Consider the following 23,533-nt stretch of genomic DNA (forward strand, 5'->3'; position numbering starts at 1 on the left):
GAAAGATGACATTTGACCCTGGCACATTTTATTTCGACACCAAGGTAGCTTTTTCCTGAGACAAACTATGTCGCCAAACTTTAAAGTTGGAGGCGACATATACAAAATAAGAGTTGATTTTCTGTTTTTGTTGCATTCTTGAGCTTCCATAGCCTCAAATGCTGACCAATGGCGCCCCTCTTTCATCCCGTCAACAAGGGTCTTCAAAATTCCATGCCATTCCCAAGCCCCAGATGGCGATGGTGGTGGGACAGGGACACATTTTCCCATTAAATTCCTAATAATCATTTGGAATTGCGGATGGGAGGGGGTGGTGTCTGGTGTGTGCGTGTGTTTGTGTGCATGCGTGCGGTGGATGTCTTGGAAATGAGGATGGGGCTGGTGGGTGAGGGGAGTAGAGGGATTTGGTGGTTTAATTAGACAGATTTAAGGAGATGAACCCCCCATGCCACCAGCCCCCTCCTCCCAATGTGTGGATGCATGTGTGAAAGAATTAAACACGTGTGTGTGTGTGTGTGTGTGTGTGTGTGTGTGTGTGTGTGTGTGTGTGTGTGTGTGTGTGTGTGTGTGTGTGTGTGTGTGTGTGTGTGTGTGTGTGTGTGTGTGTGTGTGTGTGTGTGTCATCCGTCAGGTCATAGTGGCGCAGTGTCGAGGAGCTTCGACGCCAGGCCGGGATCTCATTAAGGTGTCAGATTGGTGGATCAACCCTTCTGGCATCCGACCTGAAGCCCATTCAGGAAGCACCTTCTCTGGCTTGGCGACGCCGGCCCGCTTGGATGGTGGTGAGCATTTATTAGCGGATTTTTTCAGATGAGAATTCAACCCCAACTACGATGTGGCCTGCCACAAAAATGAGTTTGACAGCCCGTTGAGTGAATTTGAAAGGAACCAAAACAAGCCAAGGCGGTGAATTTTAGATTCCTGATTAGGCACTCGGCCTTTGCGTGTTCCTTGAAGAAGGCAGAAAAGTTTTCAAGTTGTTGAGCAATGTGATAAAGCGATATGATGAGGAATGAGAAGAACTGTAAAAAATTAAATCAAAGTAAGTGAGAAAAAAAAACTACCATGTCACAGATAGATCCATTTCCATTTTGGAAATGAGGAATGGCCGACATTAAACATGTAAGAACAAGTATAGGAACTTTCCTGGACAAATCACACAGGAGTCATTAGCTCCATAATTAACTCCGTATTAGCACGGAGAAAGAATCCATTCGTAACATCCACTCTTCTTTTGTGCCCCGCTGACGTATTGTTCCATAATCACGCCGCCCTTGAGAAATGAAGGATCTCCTTCGCCCCTCCACAATATCAATTGTATATCGATCACATGCTTGGCGTGTCGGTGTTTGGTGGCGTGGAGCGCACCAAACGTCCCGCGTACAAGATGTCTCCTCCGCCATCTCCTTTTAGTATTCATCTCCACTGTGCGCCATGGCCAATCTGTCCCATACTGCCTTTCAAGCGTTTCCTGTGGGACTCATGCTGTGTTCACACACACACACACACACACACACACACACACACACACACACACACACACACACACACATACGCACACACACAACACACACACATGGAATGCAGAGGGAAAAGTGAGCTGTCTGCTGAGGGTTGGATTGTTGGTGCCGGTCCAAAAATGTGTCACCGGGGACACGCGTGGCCTGCTGGAGGCTGGGATTCTGCCGCTAATGGGCCCCGCAGCCGTCGCCACCACCTGGGGATACATGCATGCGAGACGCCACGCGTGGATGGATGGAGGGATGGAAGGATGGAGGGGAGATGGAGGAGGGAGAGAAAGACACAACAAACAGGAGATATCTATCCATCTATCTATCTATCTATCTATCTATCTATCTATCTATCTATCTATCTATCTATCTATCTATCTATCTATCTATCTATCTATCTATCTATCTATCTATCTATCTATCTATCTATCTATCTATCTATCTATCTAACAACTAGCCATCTGTTGATAGCGTCAGTCCGTCTATCCCTCTGTCCAATCTTTCGTCCTTCTGTCAGTAGTATCTTGAGATTGTTCCATCAATCTGTCCGTCCATCCATCACTCCATGAGTTCATCACTCCATCCATCCATCAGTAGAGTCTATCTAAGGTTAAGAAGTCCAACGGTGTAACATCTCGACTGTATAAGCGTCGTCGTCAATTGATTGAAACGAGCACCCGCATTAAGAAAGACTTTCAAAAGTCCATTTGGGACATTAAAGCCGTTGTTTGCATGCAATATGTTGTTTGAAGTTGTGGAACGAATGCGTTTAGCAGGAAAAGTCAGCGTTGCTTCCTGGCTGCCATGAAAGGCGGCTTATAAAAACAAGAAAAAAGAAGAAGTGAAGGCATAAACAGGCGGGGCAGGTGTTGACGATGCAAATGAAACGGATGACAGATGGCGATCCTCGCGATTGCTCACTGTGCAGATAATGGATGGAGGTAATCAAATTCCTCTGAGGCTTTGGGACTTTTTCTTCGCAACTTGCCCATCAATTGCGCCATCAAACGCTAGCGTCGTCAAACGAAGCCCCCCCACCGAACACCCCCCCCACACACACACACACACAATATAAAAGATGCCTTACAAAGAACTTACAGGATGTTTTCTCATCAATGAGAATTTAGTCACAAATTCTACAAAAACTTAACATCACTGCTCATCTTTGAGCTTTGTGTACATTCCAAACATGCCACAAATACAGCACTTGTATCAAAATAAAGGAACAAATATACACCACCCTAGTTTATATAAAATGACATTGTGTGTATTGAAAATAACCACAGCTTGGCCTTTTGGTATGCTAGTTTTATGCTAACGCTAAAGAGCATCGTTGTCGCGGTGCTACACAATAAGCGTTGAAGGTGATGGCTTGAAAACAAAAAGTGCAGCAACACATGTAGACAGACAATATACCAATGATCATGCTTTTCATTTTTGATGCTTATCATATGAAATAATTGCTCCGTGTTTTGGTGTCGATGTTGTTCATACGTGTAAACAAGCATGCGTGTTATTAAGAATGTGCCGCAGCTGCTGACGGGAAGCGGCGCTCCCACGGCGGATCTGCGGGGAAGCGTCTGCTCCCCCTCCCCAAACAAACTTTTTCATGTTCTCTGATCTGATGCAATTTGATGAATTATTTTATTAGCACCACACAAAATGCGAGATGTTGCTTGATGTACTATACTTTTCATTCATGTATTCATCTTCATGTTTTGTTTTATTTCACTCAAGAATACATTTGTTGCTCTGATTTGAAGCGCTAATTTGAAACCACAACCGTCATCATCATCGGCGCCGTGACAGCCGCTTGAGGTTCACTTGTCGTCTGAAGGTCAGTTTAATGGCCCGTTTGCGCGGAAGCCTCCAAACAAACGAGTCACAGTCGGCGCCATAAACGAGTCAAACGCGTCGTTAAAAACTTCCACCGAGCGTGAAATCGGTGACGTTCCGTGGCCATCTCGTGCGCAACGGACCGCGTTCACAGCTTACGGCGCGGCGTCATGCCGAGTGTCACAGGGGCAAAGCGAGGAAAGAAAAGTTGTCAGCTGAAGCTATTTTCTTCTGAAATATGTCTACATTTTGTCTGCATCGACGTGTTAATTGCAAGCGCCAAATCTCAGGACGGCCATATTGCTCGTGTTCAAGGTGCAAAAAAAAAAAAGTGTGCCGGCGTTCCTTTTGTTTTTGCTGCATCTCGGATGGCGTTAATGGAGGACTGCCGGCTTGTCGGTTGGCAGGGAAGCTTGCCAAGCTGCTGTGTAGCAACAATACACAATAAGAACGATGTGGTCTTTCCATATGCTCCTGCCGGCACAACTCTCAACATGACCTTACATTCTGGAGGCGTTTCTAGACTATTTTGAGTATGCTGGGATTTTTTTTTTTTCTTAGCACAATCGAGAAGGACCAATGATATTCCAGGGGGTCTGAAAAGCTACCCTAAATTCTTCAGAAAACGCTAATACTAAATATCAACTACAGGTATAAATGTTGGATAAATGTTGCCCATAAAAATCAGTAAATACCATAAAATCAATCATTTTTCAGGGGGCCAGTGCCCCTGCAGCCCACCCTTAGCTCTGCCAGTGCCTCAGGGGCCTGCACTATAGCCAGTTTTAGTGTGGAACAGCCACCCCCCAAAAAATCCACTTAATCAAAACAAAAGCCTTGCGCCTGTAATGCACGCTTCCGTGAGCGTGGCATAGATGAGGCATGAGAAAGGCACACCGAGGCCGAGTGCGGGGCCCCTCACCGTGGTGCCCGCTCACGGCTGACGGAGCATTGCTGTCCTTGGGCGGCGGCTGCCAGGCTGCCAGTCTGTTCCGTCACACCTTGCCGCCTTTAAAGATTGCCCTGCAGAGACACAGAGGAGCAGAGGAGTGGGGGTGTGCCCATGGGTACCCAGGGGGTGGCGGGGAGGGGCTCAGGTTTTTAACAGGCTGGCAGCTCTGGGAGAGTTTACGAGGCAGGATGGGTGCCAAGAAGGACGTGGCGAAGGTGCGGGGGTCAGCGTGTGTCACATTGAGCTTCGTGGGCATGAATATGTAGGCAGGGGGGCAAAGAGGTGTTGGTGGGGGGGCGTGGCAGCTGGGCCTCCGATTTGGGTGCGCGGGCGGCCAACAAACGGCCACGTCAAATCAATTCATTCGGCTCACGTGTTAAGAAAACGAGCGGCGCGTGCACGCCGTTACACGCCAAGCGCGTCGCTCTCAGTAATGCGCGTAAATGGCGCTGGATGGCAGAATGTAAATGAGCTGGTTATTACGCAGCAACGTTCATCAAGCTGAGCTGGAAAGACTTCAATGGCCCTGATGAATATGCATGCAAATTTGTTAATTAAGTTAATTATTCTGCTGAAAATTCATTTGTCTTCCCAAGGACGTTTCCGCGATGATTTTTAACACGTTGCCATTAGTTATGCACGCCGCGGTGGAAAATCATTTGGTGGCTCACCTTTCGCAAAGTTACGACCAAGCCCCCCCCACTCCTGCCCACCCACCCCAACCCCCGAAAAAAGGAGGAGAAGAAGGAAAGCAAGTACGCTATGCCAGGCAGAGCCCGTGGAACGTGCAGGTCGCAAGTAGACAGCAGCTGGTGCAGCCTGAGGACAAGGAGGGCGAAGCCAAAAAAAGGCCCAGTCTGCAGAATGGCTCCATGTGAGTCGGTGCCAGTGCCTGGAAAATGTTTGTACATACATGAACACATAATTGCACACAAAGAACAGTAAAAGAAGCACAGACGCGCATCTGGGGTTGTTGCGGTGCAATACGCGGTTTTACGTCATCCAAGCGGAGGACACGCCGGGCTATGTTTGTATGATGATGTCATACAATCGTTGAAACGATTGTTACACAGCACGGTAAGTTCATTATGACATCTCATTGTGTTTACTCCCTGACATATTATCTGGTTGTTGAAATGAAAAGTTAAGGCAGGGAATAGTTAAATTGGGAACATTATTTACAATTTGAAAAAAATAATGATTTGAAAAAAAAGAAAAGAAAAACAATGGCCAGATGGGGACATTTTCTATGGAGGATGCCGTGTTTGAGGCATCACATAACCAATCTTACTAGAGGCGTCTAAGCCTACCGGCCATGTCCAGATGTTTGATTCGATAATTAACTCTCCATGGTAGTTAATCGCTGTAGTTTTTTGTTGTTGTTGTTGTTGTTTTTAACAAGGACCGTGTCTCTTTTGATCAGAAGCAGTTCTTATATAGCCGTTATGGATATACCGCTATTGAAATGAAGACTGTGTTTCTCTTCGTGCGTTTTTTTTTTTTTTTTTTTTTTTTTTACAGAGGGTGTTCGGTGCTCGGAAAATGTCTCGCTCATTCAGTGTACATCCGCCACTAATCACAGGATACAAAAACAATTGTTTTGGATTCCCGGAAGTTATCATTAGCAGCGTGTATCACACTGACCAGGCGATGGCGAGACTGTGGCGTCAGTCTACTGTGAAAATTATCTCGCAACTGGTGTTGGCTCGTGAGTGAACGAGCGTGAACGAATCACTTTTCAGTTCATGCGACTTCAACCACGAGGTGTCAGTAATGCACATTGAAGCTGGTGCCACCTCGCCGTAAAACAAAACGAAGAAAATGACGTACTTCCTGTTCATGAACGAGTCTTGAATTGCATTTCATTTCCCGTCCCTTCACTGAACGGATTTGTGAGTGAACGAGTCAGTGAGTGAGAGCGATTTGCATTTGCAGTTCATCGCGAGAACGAACCAGTGAGGGAACGAATTCTGACATTTTCGTTCGCGAACGAGTTAATGGTTGTAGTGCCTTCCTTCCCATGCTTGCATCAACGGATCAGTCAGTGAACGTGTTGCGTCGTCTCCCTCCTGGCGTGAACTATGTAAGTCAGAATGTCGATTGACGATTTGCCAAGGAAAGAAAGAAAGAAGCAGTCACTGAAACACCACTTCTTTTATGCACGTTTTCTCCAAGCAATAGTCAGTATACAATATTCATTGTATGTGTCTTCTTTTTGTATTGTTTACTTGGATATGTCGTGTCACCATGGGATAGTAGGAAACGCAATTTGGATCTCTTTGTATGTCTTGACGTGAAGAAATTGACAATAAAGCAAACTTTGACTAACGGCTAACTTTATTCCATGAGGGGATGCGCCGTTATGCAACAACGGGGAGATTATGCTTCTCTTTGGGTAATCTTGATTTTATAACACTTATAATAGTTTTTAAATAACGTGTATGCTTATATCCGCCTAAATATTGTTATCAATATATCTACTGCAATTTCACATGAGATTGCTGGTTTGAAATTTACTATTATTATTATTGTTAATTATTATTATTATTATTTTAATAAACATTAAAACCTGTTAAAACTTGTCTGGTGTTTTATTCATTTTTTGGGGGGCATGAAAACAAAAATCTGACATTTGGTTAACTGCTTTATATGACAATCTTTATGTGTGTTTTACGTTGTGTAATGTGTTGGTGTCCCCCCACCCCCCCAAATAAAGACCAAGTTGTCAAATACATATTCTTGACACGTACAAAAAATGCATAAAGTTCTTAGGTACATCTGAAAATGGTGGTGCACCTAATGGAGTGTCCGTGTGACGTCACGGATCAACCAGCCAATCAGAACCACTCGACCAGAGCCTGCTCGGAAACAATAGATTTGGTCATATTGATAGGGTATCCATCCAAACATGTTCAGTGTTCAAAGTTTGAACGGATAGTCCGAAGCAACCCTTTCCGCAGTAGTCCCCATGACAGGCGACCACCTGGTGGCGTCAGTATGCCGAGCGCCGTTAGACGATCAGGAGAAGAAGATTTGAATTGACGGATATGACATTAGGGCTTTATGTAATTGAAAACAGGTGTGCTCAAGGGGAGTTATCATATGCAGGTGCCACCGAGCGCGTGGCGGCGGACGGTTTCTCAGGTAAACTAGCATGCTAGCAAATGTTTGTCGTCTCCTGCCGTTTTCCACGACGGACGCCGTGTTTGTTGCACGATTTTCGCGCTCAAGGGGAGTTCTCAAATGCAGGTGCCACCGAGCACATGGCATTTTCTCAGGTAAGGGAGCAAATGTTTGTCGTTTCTTGCCGTCTCTCACGACGGACGCCATGTTTGTTGGAGGATTTTCACACGGCGACTGTAGGCGTCGAAGTTAACTGGAGACCGCAAGAAGAGTTTTCAAATAGGCCCCAAAATGTGTGGTTTGTTGCCTTTTCTCACAAGCCTTTTTTTTTCAATTTTTTTTTAAATTTTGTTTGTCGCAGGGTTGTCATACTCTGGTGACTCGGCAACGTCACGTCCACCGCGACGGTGGGCCTGGAGGTAAATTGTAGGCCGCAGGCAATATAGCCCATGAGCAAATGTTTGCAGTTTCTTACGATGCCATTTCTTATTTCTTGCAGGATTTTCGCTGTCTAGGGAGTGCTTGAGGTTTGGGCACAGCACGCCACAATCGACTTTGCATCGCGTCGTTGCACGTTTTGGTGGTATTTTAAATGTCTTTCGCGTTTTTTTTTTTAATGCTGGCCAGCATTTGTTCGTTTGTTTGTAGAAGGTTCGTAGATGACGCCGCCGATAAGCGCGTGTTTGTCTGACTATAGGAAATGTTAGTTTGACTCTAGTCAACTAAACCATTTTTTTATTATTTTATATTATGCGTGTGCCATTTCCGTGTCATGCAAACTGGTGAATGCAACGAATATGTTACGTCATGTCTAAATCGGACCAAATCCATTCAAAGATGGCGCCCGCCTGCTCGTTCCGTTTACGCAACAAACATTTGCGCGGGTTATTCTCTCCCGTTTTGGACGCCGCCAACCTGGATCATCTGTCCAATGTGAGGTGAGTTGTAGATGATGAAATTAAAATATGAATTATAATCTTGAATAATTCTCATAATTTACTACAATGTAATCATATATTTTTTCAAATGTAAAACTCTACTTAGAATGTATAAAATTAAAATATTGACTATAATTTTGATAAATTATCATAACTTACTACAATATATTTTTTTTCTAATGTAAAACTCCTAGTATGTGTAATTGTTGGTAAAAAATCATGCCATTGGCACTCGACTCAATGTCTATTTTTGTTGCAATGATTTGCTTGTCTTTTGTAGCACTAAAAAAGGCCGCCCAGCCAGCATCCTTCTATACAAACCAAGCAGGAGGCTCTTGAGGAGCCCTTTCAGTGATGTCAAGGACACTGAGGAAGAGTAAGCCTAAATCAGGTGAAAACTTGTTTTTGTCAAGTTTCATCTTCCCAACACACCATGGTTGTCGAGTTTTAGTTTCCCAGCACACAATTAATGGCTGTCTGTGTGTTATTGTAGGCTGCAAGAGGAGCCGAATGGGAAAAGTATAATTCCATATGAAAAGGCACAATGGCCTATCCAAAGGAGCCATGGCCGATCCGTAGAAGCCATGGCCGATCCGTAGAAGCCATGGCCGATCCGTAGGAGCCATGGCCGATCCGTAGGAGCCATGGCCGATCCGTAGGAGCCATGGCCGATCCGTAGGAGCCATGGCCGATCCGTAGGAGCCATGCCAGATCCGTAGGAGCCATGCCAGATCCGTAGGAGCCATGCCAGATCCGTAGGAGCCATGCCAGATCCGTAGGAGCCATGCCAGATCCGTAGGAGCCATGCCAGATCCGTAGGAGCCATGCCATATCCGTAGGGTCACAGCAACCCAAATGCCCGTGCGTGCTACAAGTTACCCTATTCAAACAGACAGGGGTAGGGAAAGCACAAAAGAAAAAAAGTCATACTCCCCCCGAAACGCCGGCTGCATCTGGACCCATCAGTCTCGTGTGGGCCGCTCGTCACGGGCCAAGGTCCGGGTCTGCTCCGGCCGGTGTTGGACTCGTCTTCCGCCTCGCACAAGTGCAAGTGCAAAAAGACAAACGGCACTCAGTTGCATGCGGTTCACCTCTGTCAACGTACTCATTACCTGCCCCCTCCCTGGTCTTGCGGGTGCAGCCCAGTCCCTCTGGGTGCAGGCTGGCGCTCGTCCCATCCGCCTCCGCGGCAACCCTGAACGGCAGACAAATAAGGAAATCAAATTAAAACCAACAAGTGTGGACACTACCCTTGCATATTGGATTGCTATGTCACCACCTCTGGCCAGCCTTGGCCAGTCATGCATCAGGCTCCTCTTCAACACTTGGCGACTGCTTTCTTTGGGTGATTCCTTTCTTTGCACCCCGCTCACCAACCACGGGTCTGGTGGCCTCCATCCACCGGCTCTTCGTTTCATACATAGTCTCTTCCACCTTGCAAGACAAGCACAAAAGTCTCGCTGCGCGGTCGCTTGCTGTCGCCGTCGCCTGCCGTCGCTTGCGCGACCGCTTGCCGTCGCTCCGCGGTCGCTTGCAGTCGCTGCGCGGTCGCTTGCCGTCGCTGTGCGTTTGGCACTCAATGAGGGCTGCACAACGTTTTGGAAACTCAATGATATGGCAGTACTGGGCCAGACCACTGCATTGAGAAAAGTTGTGCAAAATTCTTGGATGGAGGTTAACTATTTGATCGCAATGAGATCAGTTAGATTAGTTAACTTTAACGTACATCAGTGATTTATCGTCTTGACTCATTACAAAGAGTTAGGCAAGAAAACATGTTTCATTTGAGACATGGAAAAAAAAATCTTTGCCGTCTTAAAGTGCATGTCAATAACCTAGACCACCATATGGCAATTTTCCAATACACGTGCAGCCCTACACACGTCACCATTGGTGTCCAAATGGCAGCCTCGGGGTAACTTAAGCAACACACCACACGAATGAACGCAAAACTGCTTTATAGCACAAAATATCAAAGGCAACATTTCGTGATTGATTTAATAAATTTGTGTCAAAGAATTCTGAATTTGTTTCAGTATGCAGCCCTCAAGCAGACATTGGGACACCGCCGGTGTAATTTAATAAATAATTAAAAGATCTCCCTCAGAACTCGGCGACTTCAGATCGATGCCACAGCAGTCAGTCCGCCTCTGATCAGATTGTGTCACGTCCCGGTCGCCATCCGCAGTAACCGAAACAAATGTTAGAAACTCAAAGAGCAGCCTAAGTTGTCGTCGGTCACTTGCTTACTTGATCACAGCGACTAGCTGCTTTTGGTGACCGCCGCCGGGTTGGATCGAGCCGTGCGCCCAGCACCCCTTTTGCGCCCAGTGTTAGAAAATTTGTATATATATGTTATCATGCGTTCTCTGAGTACTTATTCATAATGTTACTGCTCAGTATGCTTGCTGCTTTGCCTTGCTTATTCTTATCTTGTGCAACAGAACAGAAGGATTACAGCTGGGTCAGGGGCGAGATGACGGTTGCGTCAAACAAGATACTGCTGACATCTCAGCGTCCACCAGAATAGATCGTGAAAACACCACGTCAAACGATGCGTCATGAACATTCTGATCTTCCATAAAGAACGTCACTTTCTCTTTCTATCTCTCGGAATCCAAGAAAGTTACTGATTGCCTAAACTGTTTTGCTGATATAGCCATATCTGCACGCAACACTTTGTGCATCACTTTTGTTTCTTTTCTTACGAGACAAAGCCCACAATCTTTTTTTCCCTCACCCTCAGGGGCTAATCGTCTCACACTGTGGGTAGGGCGTTCCAAATAAAAAGAGCGAGGAGTGTAAACAGATTTTTAGTGTAGTCAGATTGTAGAAAGCAATCTGTATCGCACTCCCCGCGAGAAAAATCAATATTTTGCCTCACTTGTTTTTTGTCTGCTGATCCTTTTTTCTTATTCAGATATTCAGTTAGCACTTTGAACCTAACACCCGGCCTGCAAATGGCAGAACATGCAATGAGCTGGGCGCTGCTCGCATCATTATGTCTTCCTCGCCCAAACACCGCCCCCTACACCTAGAGAACAAAGGACGCACAGTGGTAGGTTAGGCTTCGATCAAGCACGACAGTGGTAGGTTAGAAAAAGACACAATGTGACTGTCTCGCTCCAACACCTAGGGGAGAACAAAGAACGCAAGTACCACAGTGGTGGTAGGTTAGGCTTAGATGAAGTGCAACAGTGGTAGGTTAGAAAAAGAAAACGTCAAGTCAAATTGCAAAATTGGACATTCGGGATCGGCTCGCTCCAACGCCGCCCTACACCGATGGGGGAGAACAAAGAACGCAGCAAGTACGACAGTGGCAGATTAGACAAAGACACAAAATGGAACAAGTCATATGGCAAGATTGGACAAAGTTCAGTTTTGTCTCCATCCAAGTCACCACGTCCTCCCCCAAGTGAGCCGTCAATGGCAACCAAGCACAAGACACCACTGGATCCAGATAAGCCACAACCTCTTAAGACCAACCGTCAGACCCCCAAACACTGTCCACACCTGGAACCTTTTCGTCGTGCACCCATAACCAAAGGCAACAACACTGCCCCTTCCTGGGCACATGATCCGCACACGTCGACTTTTGCAGCGTGCTGCTTGATTCTTGACTTGATAGGCCATGGCTCTTTTGGATAGGCCATGGCTCTTTTGGATAGGCCATGGCTCTTTTGGATAGGCCATGGCTCTTTTGGATAGGCCATGGCTCTTTTGGATAGGCCATGGCTCTTTTGGATAGGCCATGGCTCCTACGGATAGGCCATGGCTCCTACGGATAGGCCATGGCTCCTACGGATAGGCCATGGCTCCTACGGATAGGCCATGGCTCCTACGGATAGGCCATGGCTCCTACGGATAGGCCATGGCTCCTTTGGATAGGCCATGGCTCCTTTGGATAGGCCATGGCTCCTTTGGATAGGCCATTGCTCCTTTGGATAAGCCATTGTGCCTTTTCATATGGAATTATACTTTTCCCATTTGGCTCCTCTTGCAGCCTACAATAACACACAGCCAGCCATTAATTGTGTGCTGGGAAGCTAAAACTCGACAACCATTGTGTGTTGGGAAGATGAAACTTGACAAAAACAAGTTTTCACCTGATTTAGGACTACTCTTCCTCAGTGTCCTCGACATCCCCGAAAGGGCTCCTCAAGAGCCTCCTGCTTGCTTTGTATAGAAGGATGCTGGCTGGGCGGCCTTTTTTAATGCTACAAAAGACAAGCAAATCATTGCAACAAAAATAGACATTGAGTCGAGTGCCAATGGCATGATTTTTTACCAACAATTATACATACTAGGAGTTTTACATTAGAAAAAAAATATTGCACTGTAGTAAGTTATAATAATTTATCAAAATTATAGTTAATATTTTAATTTTATACATTCTAAGTAGAGTTTTACATTTGAAAAAATATATAATCATTACATTGTAGTAAATGATGAGAATTATTCAAGATTATAATTCATATTTTAATTTCATCATCTACAACTCACCTCACCTTGGACAGATGATCCAGGTTGGCGGCGCCCAAAACGGGAGAGAATAACCCGCGCAAATGTTTGTTGCGTAAACGGAACAAGCAGGCGGGCGCCATCTTTGAATGGATTTGGTCCGATTTGGACATGACGTAACATATTCGTTGCATTCACCAGTTTGCATGACACGGAAATGGCACACGCATAATATAAAATAAAAAAATGGTTTAGATGACCAGAGTCAAACTAACATTTCCTATAGTCAGACAAACACGCGCTTATCGGCGGCGTCATTTACGAACCTTCTACAAACAAACGAATGAACAAGTGCTGGCCAGCATAAAAAATAAATAAAAAAACGCGAAAGACATTTAAAATACCACCAAAACGCGCAACGACGCGACGCAAACTCGATTGTGGCGTGCCGTGCCCAAACCTCAGGCACTCCCTAGACAGCGAAAATCCTGCAAGAAATAAGAAATGGCATCGTAAGAAACTGCAAACATTTGCTCACGGGCTAAATTGCCTGCGTCCTACAATTTACCTCCAGGCCCACCGTCGCGGTGGACGTGACGTTGCCGAGTCACCAGAGTACGACAATCCTGCGATAAACAAAATTAAAAAAAAAAAAAAAAAAGGCTTGTGAGAAAAGGCAACAAACCAACAAACCACACATTTTGGGGCCTATTTGAAAACTCTCCTTGCGGTCTCCAGTTAACTTCGACGCCTACAGTCGCCGTGTGAGTCCCCTTGAGCGCGAAAATTGTGCAACAAACACGGCGTCCGTCGTGGAAAACGGCAGGAGACGACAAACATTTGCTAGCATGCTAGTTTACCTGAGAAACCGTCCGCCGCCACGCGCTCGGTGGCACCTGCATATGATAACTCCCCTTGAGCACACCTATCTTCAATTTACCTAAAGCCCTGACGTCACATCCGTCAATTCAAATCTTCTTCTCCTGATCGTCTAACGGCGCTCGGCACACTGACGCCACCAGGTGGTCGCCTGTCATGGTGACTACTGCGGAAAGGGTTGCTTCGGACTATCCGTTCAAACTTTGAACACTGAACATGTTTGGATGGATACCCTACCAATATGACCAAATCTCCTATTGTTTCCGAGCAGGCTCTGGTCGAGTGGTTCTGATTGGCTGGTTGATCCGTGACGTCACACGGACACTCCATTAGGCACACCACCATTTTCAGATGTACCTAAGAACTTTATGCATTTTTTGTACGTGTCAAGAATATGTATTTGACTACTTGGTCTTTATTTGGGGGGGGGGGGACACCAACACATATTACACAACGTAAAACACCCATACAGATTGTCATATAAAGCAGTTAACCAAATGTCAGATTTTTGTTTTCATGCCCAAAAAAAAAGGAATAAAACACCAGACAAGTTTTAACAGGTTTTAATGTTTATTAAAATAATAATAATAATAATTAACAATAATAATAATAGTAAATTTCAAACCAGCAATCTCATGTGAAATTGCAGTAGATATAGTGATAACAATATTTAGGCGGATATATGCATACACGTTATTTAAAAACTACTATAAGTGTTATAAAATCAAGATTACCCAAAGAGAAGCATAATCTCCCCGTTGTTGCATAACGGCGCATAACGTGTATGCATATATAGGCCTAAATAATGTTGTCCATTATATCTACTGCAATTTCACATTAGATTGCTGGTTTGAAATCTACTTTTATTATTATTACCATTATTATTATTATTATTATTTTAATAAACATTAAAACCTGTTCAAACTTGTCTGGTGTTTTATTCCTTGTTTTTATTTTGGGCATGAAAACAAAAATCTGACATTTGGATAACTGGTTTTAATGACAATATGTATATGTCTTTTATGTTCTGTAAATAAAGAGCAAGTAGTCAAATACACATTCTTGACACGTACAAAAAATGCATAGTTATTAGGTACACTTGAAAATGGCGGTGTACCTAATGGAGTGTCCGTGTGATTCCCTCGTTAAGTGCAAAGTTGCGTGAAAAGTTTTAGCTCCTTTTGACCGTGAAAGAAGCTAAATCTTTTCATGCAGGTGCACTTAACGAGGGTAACTTGGAAAACATATTGGAACGCGGCCCCGAGGACAAGAGCTTGACACCTGTGACCTTTGACCATATTTCCCTAATAAAGTGGCCTGATATTAGGTACACTTGAAAATTGTGGTGTACCTAATGGAGTGTCCAAAATGATTCCCTCGTTAAATGCAGGTGCGTGAAAAGTTTTAGCTCCTTTTGAACGTGAAAGAAGCTAAAACCTTTTCCGCAGGTGCACTTAACGAGGGTAACTTGGAAAACATATTGGAACCCGAGGACCTGTGACCTTTGACCATGATATTTCCCTAATAAAGTGGCCTGTTATTAGGTACACTGTCGACCTCCAGTCGTTCATTTGTTTTGGATTCCCAGAAGTTATCATTGGCAGCATTTCTAATACTGACCAGGAGATGGCGAGAGTGTGGCGTCTTGAGACAACACTATAGTGTTCTGTAATAAGATGTCATTCTATTCCTGTGTGACACTCAAGAGGACAAACACTGTAGAAAATGAATAGATGCACGCAGTTAAGTAAAAGTACTTTTATTTAAATTACAATAAAAAACAAAAAATTTGACATTTAATCAGACACTGTAGAAAATGAATAGATGCACGCAGTTAAGTAAAAGTACTTTTATTTAAATTACAATAAAAAAACAAAAAATATGACATTTAATCAGACTACTGGCAACTTCTAAACTCTTAACATGATAGAGCTTGATACATGTTTTTGAAGTTGGGAAACACTCTAAAAAATAGGCTGTGATCTGTACATTTTCCCAAATATAAAAAAAAAAAATGTAATGACGTGTCACATGATTTACTTGGTATGGAAGAGATTAGTGACAGGTTATATGCCCTTCACTATGAAATTATTAGAAGATAAAACATGAAGTGACAACATAGCATCCCTCCAGCGCAAAAAGAATAAATGTAACAATATGAACTAATTGATCAATGAAGCAGCTTTCATGTACCCAACTTGGTGTCAAAAGAGTGCAACATTTAAAATCGTTATACAGCAAGTATGAAAATGTATCCAACATGAAATGACTTGTTGACAATACTGCAGATCAACAGGCGGCGGCTGGCGACTGAAAGCTTCATGCATGGTGGCCAGGCACGGTCGGGTCAGGTTGCTCGGGTAACTTATGTACAACATGTCGGTGGGGAAAGGGGGCAGTTGGAACAGTAGGTAATAAAGGGTGGCTGTCAAAGATGATGCGGTGCTACTCTTGGGCTTCTTTTCCAGTCATCTTGTAGATCTCAGTGGGACCATCGACGTGAGTGATGGTCGTAGTCAGCTGGATGTCTTCGCCGCTGCTTGCTGCAGTATCGCCTGCATAAACAGATACGGCCAAAGTTTTGGAATCCAGGAAACACTTACAGGAGAGAGATTTGTACAAAGGTTTGCCTTTTTTTTTGCAGCCGGTGACTCGACAGAACTAAAGGCTAAGTGAAATAAATCAACACGGTGGTGCGAAACACGCATCTCATCAGGTTGGTTGATGCATTTTCGGGAAAGCCTCCAAAAAATGTCAATGTTTCCAATTGGTCTCTGAATTGTGAGAGATGAATGCTTTTCATTACTCGCTAAACACTTTTTTTTCTTACTGTTGCCTTAGTTTGAGAGCCTGGAAGGAAGCCACTGAATTCCTAATTTAAAAAAAAAAAGTCTCCGGGAATTCCCCACCAAATGATTCATTTTGTTAACACTTGCTGTGTTTCAAATACAAAATGGAGAGAGATTTCTGCCTTGAATTTACTTATGAAGTATCCTGGGGAGGGAAAGACCACATTCTTATTCAAGAAATGTCGTTACCGGTGATGCTTTGTCCACTTGACTGGTCGTCTCCGTATCGCTTGTGAGAGGGGGCGTACAAGAACATGATGGCGAATACGTAGAGATTCCACATTCCGTAGATACCCGTGAAGAAGGCACTGTTCACCTCAACGGTGTGTTCCCCCCAGTGCCAGTGACCTTCATTCACCTGGACAAAAATATTGAGCGTAATAAACATAACTGAAAAGGGCAACTTGATCATTATACCACCTACCTGACTGATGATGAAGAAGATGACCGTCATGGCGGCACAGGCCAACGTGACCAACATGAGGAATTTGAAACGAAAAATCAAACCCTGAAAATGAGAGCCTGGTTATTATTTTCTGAGCCCAAATGGAAAAAAAAAAAACGATGGCGACAATACCAACCTCGTAGTGCAAGCGTCTGGCCTTGGACATGGCAGGCAGTGAAGACCTCTTACCACTGATGTTGCGGAAGACTTGGAAAACCATGAAGCAGAGGAAGAGGAAGTAGAGGCAAGCGCAGATCCCGGCTACTATTATGAAAGCCATCTGAGCAAGCGGCAGTCAAGGGAAGAACAGCTTCACTTCGCTAGCTAGCTAGCTAACCATTTCATGCATCCACAAGGGTTTCCCATCAGGGACTTGGGAAAAAGTGACATTTTAGCACTAGTATATATATATTTTTTTATGATGTTAATTCTAGCAAGCGCCAAAAATAAACAAGAACAAAAACACATCCATTCTAGGCTGGTGCCAACATATGGCGTGAGTGAATTATTCCTCCCTCTTATTAGTCAAGGGAACTCATCTGTGTGAAAACAACAAGAAACCATGAAAAATCTAGTGCACCTTCAAAAAGCAAAGGTGTCTGTTTAATTATGTACATATATTTCGATGCAGATGAGAGACTCTATCAAAGCCGAAATATGGTTTTGGATACAGCCAGCTCAGTCCCGACATCAGATGCCCAGATGCTGTAGAAGGGGTTTGTTAACTGCACACCTCTGGTGGAAAAAGAACAAATCAGTGGATTTATTTCCGACCATATACTGTATAATGCAAAGCGGATATTTCATGTTCATCCTTTTTAAAATAATACTTTCTCACCTCTCACACATGTCGAAGATGAAGAGACAGAAAGACCCAAACACGATAGGCCCGACTTGTTTCCAATACACTGAGAAACGATTTCTCTCCGTTTGGTCCTGGAAGAAGACAACAAAATAGATTTCGTCAGCAAGCAACAGATGAGCCAAGCTTAAAAAAAAAAAAAAAAAAAAAAAAGGTTGAGAGCCAGGCACAGTACCATGAGGTGCTCCCCGCAGAAGATGATCCAGAAGGAAAGCAACATGGAGTAGAAAATGCCTTGTCGGATGTCTCCAAAAAGCAACATCCAGGTCCAGTTGAAGCCGATCGAGAACCACTCCACTGGGATGTTGATGAACGTCATGGAGATGCCCAGAGCAAAGATCACTCTGCAAGAGTAAAACATTTTTATTTTTCATTAAAAACAATCAAAATGAACTGGAAACTGAAAACATTCTACCTCCTCTCCCTGAAATCCTAAAATGAACAAATGTAGGTCAATTAAAGTTTCAACGAGACCAAATGGAGATTGGTTTTGTGGTCGCAGCACGTCCCAACATGCCACCAGCAGATGAAAGATTATAAAATAAATAATTACAGAACTTCGTGGGAAGACCTCCAGCGAGAACGCATCTGGGTTAACCTGCTATCAGAAATCTTTCTAGAATATGACAAACATGAGTGCTGGAAATACTGAAGAAAACTAACCATCAGGACATTCAGGGTCAGGTGGACACTTCGAAGTAATAGAAGTTTCTAACTCATTGGCCTCAGCAAGGCTTTATGAAGTGAACAAGTGAAACCTGACTCGGGTGGTATGCGAGGAATGTGCCCCGTGCAAAACCAACAGAGTGAAGAGCACGCTGTGGGTGTGTGTGTGTGTGTGTGTGTGTGTGTGTGTGTGTGTGTGTGTGTGTGTGTGTGTGTGTGTGGAGCCATAAAGGTTTGAAGAGTGTTTTGGACACATGAAATGCAAGAGGGAAAATCCCAGTGGAAGGAAATTAACTTGTCTTTGACACACATTTTAAGTGTAGGACCGCAAAAAGCTTTTGGGTACAAGTCCCACTTTCCTAAGAGCTCATTGGGGAAAATGAGCCGTGAGTCACCGCGAGCAAAAAAGAGACCCTGACTGACTGGCTGGCGAGTGTGTGTGTATGTGTGTGTGTGTGTGTAGTCTGTCAGTTGAGTGCCAGCAGATTTTTTGTAACGTGTTTCATACTTCACTCGGCTCCATTGCTAAAGTGGCAGCATGACAGAACCTTCAAACTGGCTTTTTTGGGGCATTATGTGTGTTCGGAGTTATCATAACATTCAGGTTTTGAAAGTTTCTTCAGTTCATCAGCAAAATTTAAAAAAATAAAAATGATGTAAAAAAAAAAAAAAAAAAAAAAAGAGGTGACTATGAGCAACTTTGCTCGTCACCTGACTGGGGAAGTTACGTAAACGCAATCTTCTATCTATCTTACTGACCTTAGTGAAGTGCGCAGACTTTGCATGACCCACTTGCAAATTTCATTCATAGTTAATATGCAGCCTAACGCGGCGGGTGCTGCCTTGCGAGGAAACGATTCTGGCTGCAGCACAATAAAACAATAAAGCCGCCTTGATGATCATTGGCCTTACTTCTCCAGCAGCACAGGAGGTCTCGTCATGAGCGTGATGCGCCTCCAGTACCATATCATGATGATGAGGATACTGGGTGTGAGGAACGTCTTCATGGCAAACCATACCTTAGTGAAGCCGCCATTTTGGTGGATGCCCTTGAAACAGAAAACAAGGCAATACATGGGGGAAAGAATCCTTCTAGGAAGCTACGCGAGAAGAACAATTTGCGCTGGATAGAAAGCGGCTCCTCACATTGAAGTGGCAATAAGAAGTCGACTTACAACCAAGCGAATGTCCTTGATTTCTCCGATGCCCACGTTGATCTTCTTGCGCTCATTAACCGGCAGACGAACGTTGAGAAGATAGTACTTGTGGGCCACGCTGCCAACCTCCATGAAGGGCAGGAGGTCACACTCATAGTGACGGCCCTCGTTTTCAAAAGTCTGGAAAAGGCACACACACACACACACACACACACACACAGTCATGCATCTGAAAACCAAGTACAATCTGGAATAATAATTTTAAAAAAATCAATCAAAACTTACCTTGGGAGTGGTGAAGTTGCAGCTGAGCTTCCGTTGTTCAAATGAGTGCGCCATCTCGGTCCACTCACTGACTGTATCATCTCTGTAGGCCAGGCCCACGTCAACGGTGACCATGGCTCCGTCCTCTGGACACAAAATGAATAGCTGCTTTGAACCCAAGCTTACTTGGTAAACTCTTTAGCGGTCCAAACTCAAAAAAACAGTAAGGTCAGCCTGAGATGTGAGCTCACTTCACGCAACATTCCAACGGGGTCCAGTGGCCATCGCCACGGAAACTAAGCCTCCTCAACAGCTGTGTTGTTCCTGGAGCTCGGCCAAAGGGTGCTGCAGGTGGGTGGAACTCATAATGAGGGTAAAGCTCTTCTTTGGCACGACACGGTGATCCAGACATGGTTGTTGACCAAGGCGAGCAGAATTTTCTAATCTCCCATTAATTGTGCGGAAGAGTTGCCCGTTACCGTGGCATGACTGTTTAGACAAGCCAGGCCACAGAGGTCGGCTCGTAAATAAAGACAAGCATTCAAACTTTTTTTTTCTTCACGACATTGTTGCCCACCAGAAATGTTCTACTCGAGAGCAGCATGTGAATTTATGCGTTAAATCAGTGCATAATAAATAAAAACGGGAGTTATTTAAAGCCTGTGTGCCCTGCTGGAGTGTTACAAAGTGACGCGTCCTGAACTCCACCACCCTGAACAAGAGTGATGAGTTTACAATAAACACTCGGGTTGGAGGATAATTAGAGCAACTGTATGCTCAAATACAAATAACTGCAATAGTCTGGACTCATAAAAATCACAGTCGAAATGACTCATGTAATAAAAGACTGTGGAGTGATGACATCATCAAGGATGTGTTTCGTCACCTATCTGGTTGTACATCTTGAACGCGATGTCAAACTGCAAGATGACCAGCATGAACTGGAACCAGGGGCTCATCTCCTTGTTGGGCAGAGGAATGTGGACGGCAAACACAATGTTGTTGGCCTCGATCATCTTAGCCGGGGCCTCGTCAAAGGAGCGGATTTTGTCGCATTGATTGGGACCCCATGGCATGAACCATTTGGCTTCCTGACGGTGCTTGGCAGTGTCCACGCATTTGGTGGCCAGGTAGTGGATTGCCGTGGTGGGGCTGGGAGCTGAGAAGACACAGAGAGCAGAGGTTAACATTTGTTTCAAATCTTTCTTGTGGACCATCATTTCTAATTTTGTCATCGGCCGTAACGTTAGACTCATTGATGCGCGAATCAACAAAGACAATTCAAGTCAATTGGAATGTGGAATTCTTTTACATCCCCAAATGCCATTTTATTTCGAGTATCTCAAACCGTGATTGTAGGCTAATACAATTACAGATGTGGGCGCTACTATTTTCAAAGACTACTATCAGACACCAAAGTGAGTCAAATCCAGTTATCTGAATCCCCTTGGAGTTCTTTTATCTCGTGACCCCCGATCCCAGCGGCGGCTTCAGAGTCCACAACAGTGTGTCCAGAATAATGGCCATCCCCGCAGCTCGCCAACCCCAGCCGTTTGTTGGGGAATGAGGGTGCGGGGGGGCCCCTTTCTACCTAATTGTCCCCGGTGCCCCGGGGCCACCGAGCAAACACAAAGGAATCCGGTGTCATTAAAACCATCTTAGCCAGACGGGAAACCAAACGGGCTAATTTGTCAGCAAGAGGGACGTTTGCAGATTAAACTGGGAAAGCTCTTCGAATGGGCTCAACTTGTGTGTGTTCTGCATGAACGTGGGTGGATTTGAAGAAATTTGACAGTGAACCTAACACAGCCCCCTGAAGACGGGGATGGAACTTTAGCAGACGTGTGCGTGTCCCCGTGCTACGATGCAGCTAAAAGTAGAGGCAAAACACGAAAGCACTGCCTGGGAGGCCACTGGGATTTGGGGAGAGTGAGATCCACACAAGGTGGGGGTTAGCGGAAGGTAGAGATGCTGCCAGAGGCCTCGCACAGCACAGAAATGGATGGCATGAGGGAGGAGGAGGGGTAAAGAGGATTGCGAGAATTTGGATTAAGGAATTCAAACATAAAAAATAGCTGGCTGTAATTTATTATATGATGGCAAGCAGATGTTCGCTCCATTCTTTAATATATGCTTGTTTTGCAACTAATACATATGAGGATTAAGTGTTTAGTTTTTCTTTTTCCTTAAATTTAACATGAGCACCAGTAAACAACTTGAGCCACCCAGGAATTACGTCAACTGATTTCATCAGGAACTCAGGCTGTAGCTCCAAAGAGTATTCTGTTTGGATTCAAGGATGATTCATAAAATATAGAAAAAATGTAGAATGGCAACATGCAAGGATTGCAACTTAAGAAGAAGGGACAACAATTTAGGACATCTAACTTGATCTGTCGAATACTATTACAGGTAAGGTGGTAACAGGTAAGATAGTGGTATAGTCGAAATGACATCAACAAGACAACAAGTGAGAGGTGTCAATAATCATTTTTTTTTTTTAAATTCAATTTCCATCCCTTCCACGAATCGACAGTGGAGAAAACGCAGTTATGATGCATTTACTAATTTGGTCCATTGTTTATTTTTAATTAATGCAAAGATAAGACTACAGAAAATTTCTGTGGAAAAGCTCAAATTTCGAGCATTTGGACCATTTTCAATTAAAAAAAGTTATCTAAACGATTGCAAAATCATTGACTAATTTGATAATCGATTGGTTGTCGATAGATTTTTGTAGAATCATTCGCTAATTTGGGATTTCATTGTCAGTTCACAATGTTAGAAAAGCTATCTATACATCTTACATGTCCTTTACTACACATTCCCTGTGTTTTTTTTCTTTTTTCAAGTTTTTAAATCACTAGTAGAGTGTAGAGAAGAACATAGCAGTGATTTAGCTAAAAGTTCCGTGCTGCGTTTAAAGGCCAGGCTAAAGAAGGGGAACGAACACGCAGCGCGTACAATCTTTTCTTTGTCACACAAAAAAACGCGTATTAACACTGCCATGGAGGCACATTGACAACTACTAACTTTGCACTTTCGTCATTTTGCATTCGACACTGAAAAGAGAATCATAAACGTGAGCGATAAGAAGGTAGGAGGAGGGGGCGAAAAAAAACTTACCAATTAACCCACCGACCATGAAAGCGAACGCCTGGAACAAAAGCAGTATAACTCCCACGATCACCAACTTTTTGGTGCTCATGTTCTCGATAATTGCCCCCGCCATCGTGATGGAGGGTGAAAATAGACAATGTGGCTCCTCAAAAGAGACGAAGTCGTTGCATCCGCGACGAGTGTGAGAAGGTTGCAAAGTAGTGGCTCGCTTCCGCCGCTCCAGTTTTTGCCTTTCAACTTCTAAGGAAGAAAAAAAAAGGGGGGGGGGGGGTCACATGACCGTGCTCGGATTTATCCCCTGCGAGGAGCAGAGCGCGCCGCCGCATTACATTATCCAGGTTAGCATGCCACTGGATGTTTGTCATAGCGTGCTTGTTGTGTCGCTCCTATTTAAAGAGGCTTGGTCCAAGTCCCTTCTTATTTTCTTTTGTACTTGACCCGCGAGCCATTCAGTAACAGCTTCACCAATT

At 44.3% G+C, this 23,533-nt stretch overlaps 2 protein-coding genes across 6 annotated transcripts; one reads left to right on the forward strand and one right to left on the reverse strand.

The window, feature by feature from the left end:
• Positions 1 to 7,222: 7,222 nt before the first annotated feature.
• LOC148387104 (uncharacterized) lies at positions 7,223 to 11,231 on the forward strand. Of its 5 annotated transcripts, none has more exons than XM_088396361.1 (6): positions 7,223 to 7,443; positions 7,784 to 7,841; positions 7,922 to 8,005; positions 8,260 to 8,360; positions 8,641 to 8,751; positions 8,854 to 11,231. In XM_088396361.1, exons 1-5 carry the CDS (start codon positions 7,402 to 7,404, stop codon positions 8,644 to 8,646), a joined length of 291 nt encoding a protein of 96 aa, XP_088252487.1. In that variant the 5' UTR covers positions 7,223 to 7,401; the 3' UTR covers positions 8,647 to 8,751; positions 8,854 to 11,231. The 5 variants fall into 5 exon arrangements, 2 of the variants coding, with proteins under 2 accessions (XP_088252487.1, XP_088252486.1); XM_088396360.1 differs by having other exon boundaries at positions 7,228 to 7,577; XR_015862611.1 differs by having other exon boundaries at positions 7,229 to 7,577; positions 7,922 to 8,002.
• A 4,303-nt stretch (positions 11,232 to 15,534) lies between these two features.
• On the reverse strand, positions 15,535 to 23,190 carry wls (Wnt ligand secretion mediator). The gene is made up of 12 exons (XM_088396082.1): positions 23,070 to 23,190; positions 20,830 to 21,102; positions 19,965 to 20,089; positions 19,698 to 19,859; positions 19,435 to 19,571; positions 18,032 to 18,200; positions 17,833 to 17,930; positions 17,666 to 17,729; positions 17,131 to 17,274; positions 16,974 to 17,057; positions 16,739 to 16,907; positions 15,535 to 16,255 (listed from the first exon to the last, which is right to left on the reverse strand). The coding sequence occupies exons 1-12, from the start codon at positions 23,173 to 23,175 to the stop codon at positions 16,146 to 16,148; spliced, it is 1,641 nt and encodes a 546-aa protein (XP_088252208.1). The 5' UTR covers positions 23,176 to 23,190; the 3' UTR covers positions 15,535 to 16,145.
• Between the last annotated feature and the right edge of the window lie 343 nt (positions 23,191 to 23,533).

The sequence above is a fragment of the Syngnathus floridae genome, chromosome 14 (assembly GCF_059516105.1).
Source record: "Syngnathus floridae isolate MCC-2025c chromosome 14, RoL_Sflo_1.0, whole genome shotgun sequence".
In the NCBI taxonomy this organism is placed as follows: Eukaryota; Metazoa; Chordata; class Actinopteri; order Syngnathiformes; family Syngnathidae; genus Syngnathus; species Syngnathus floridae.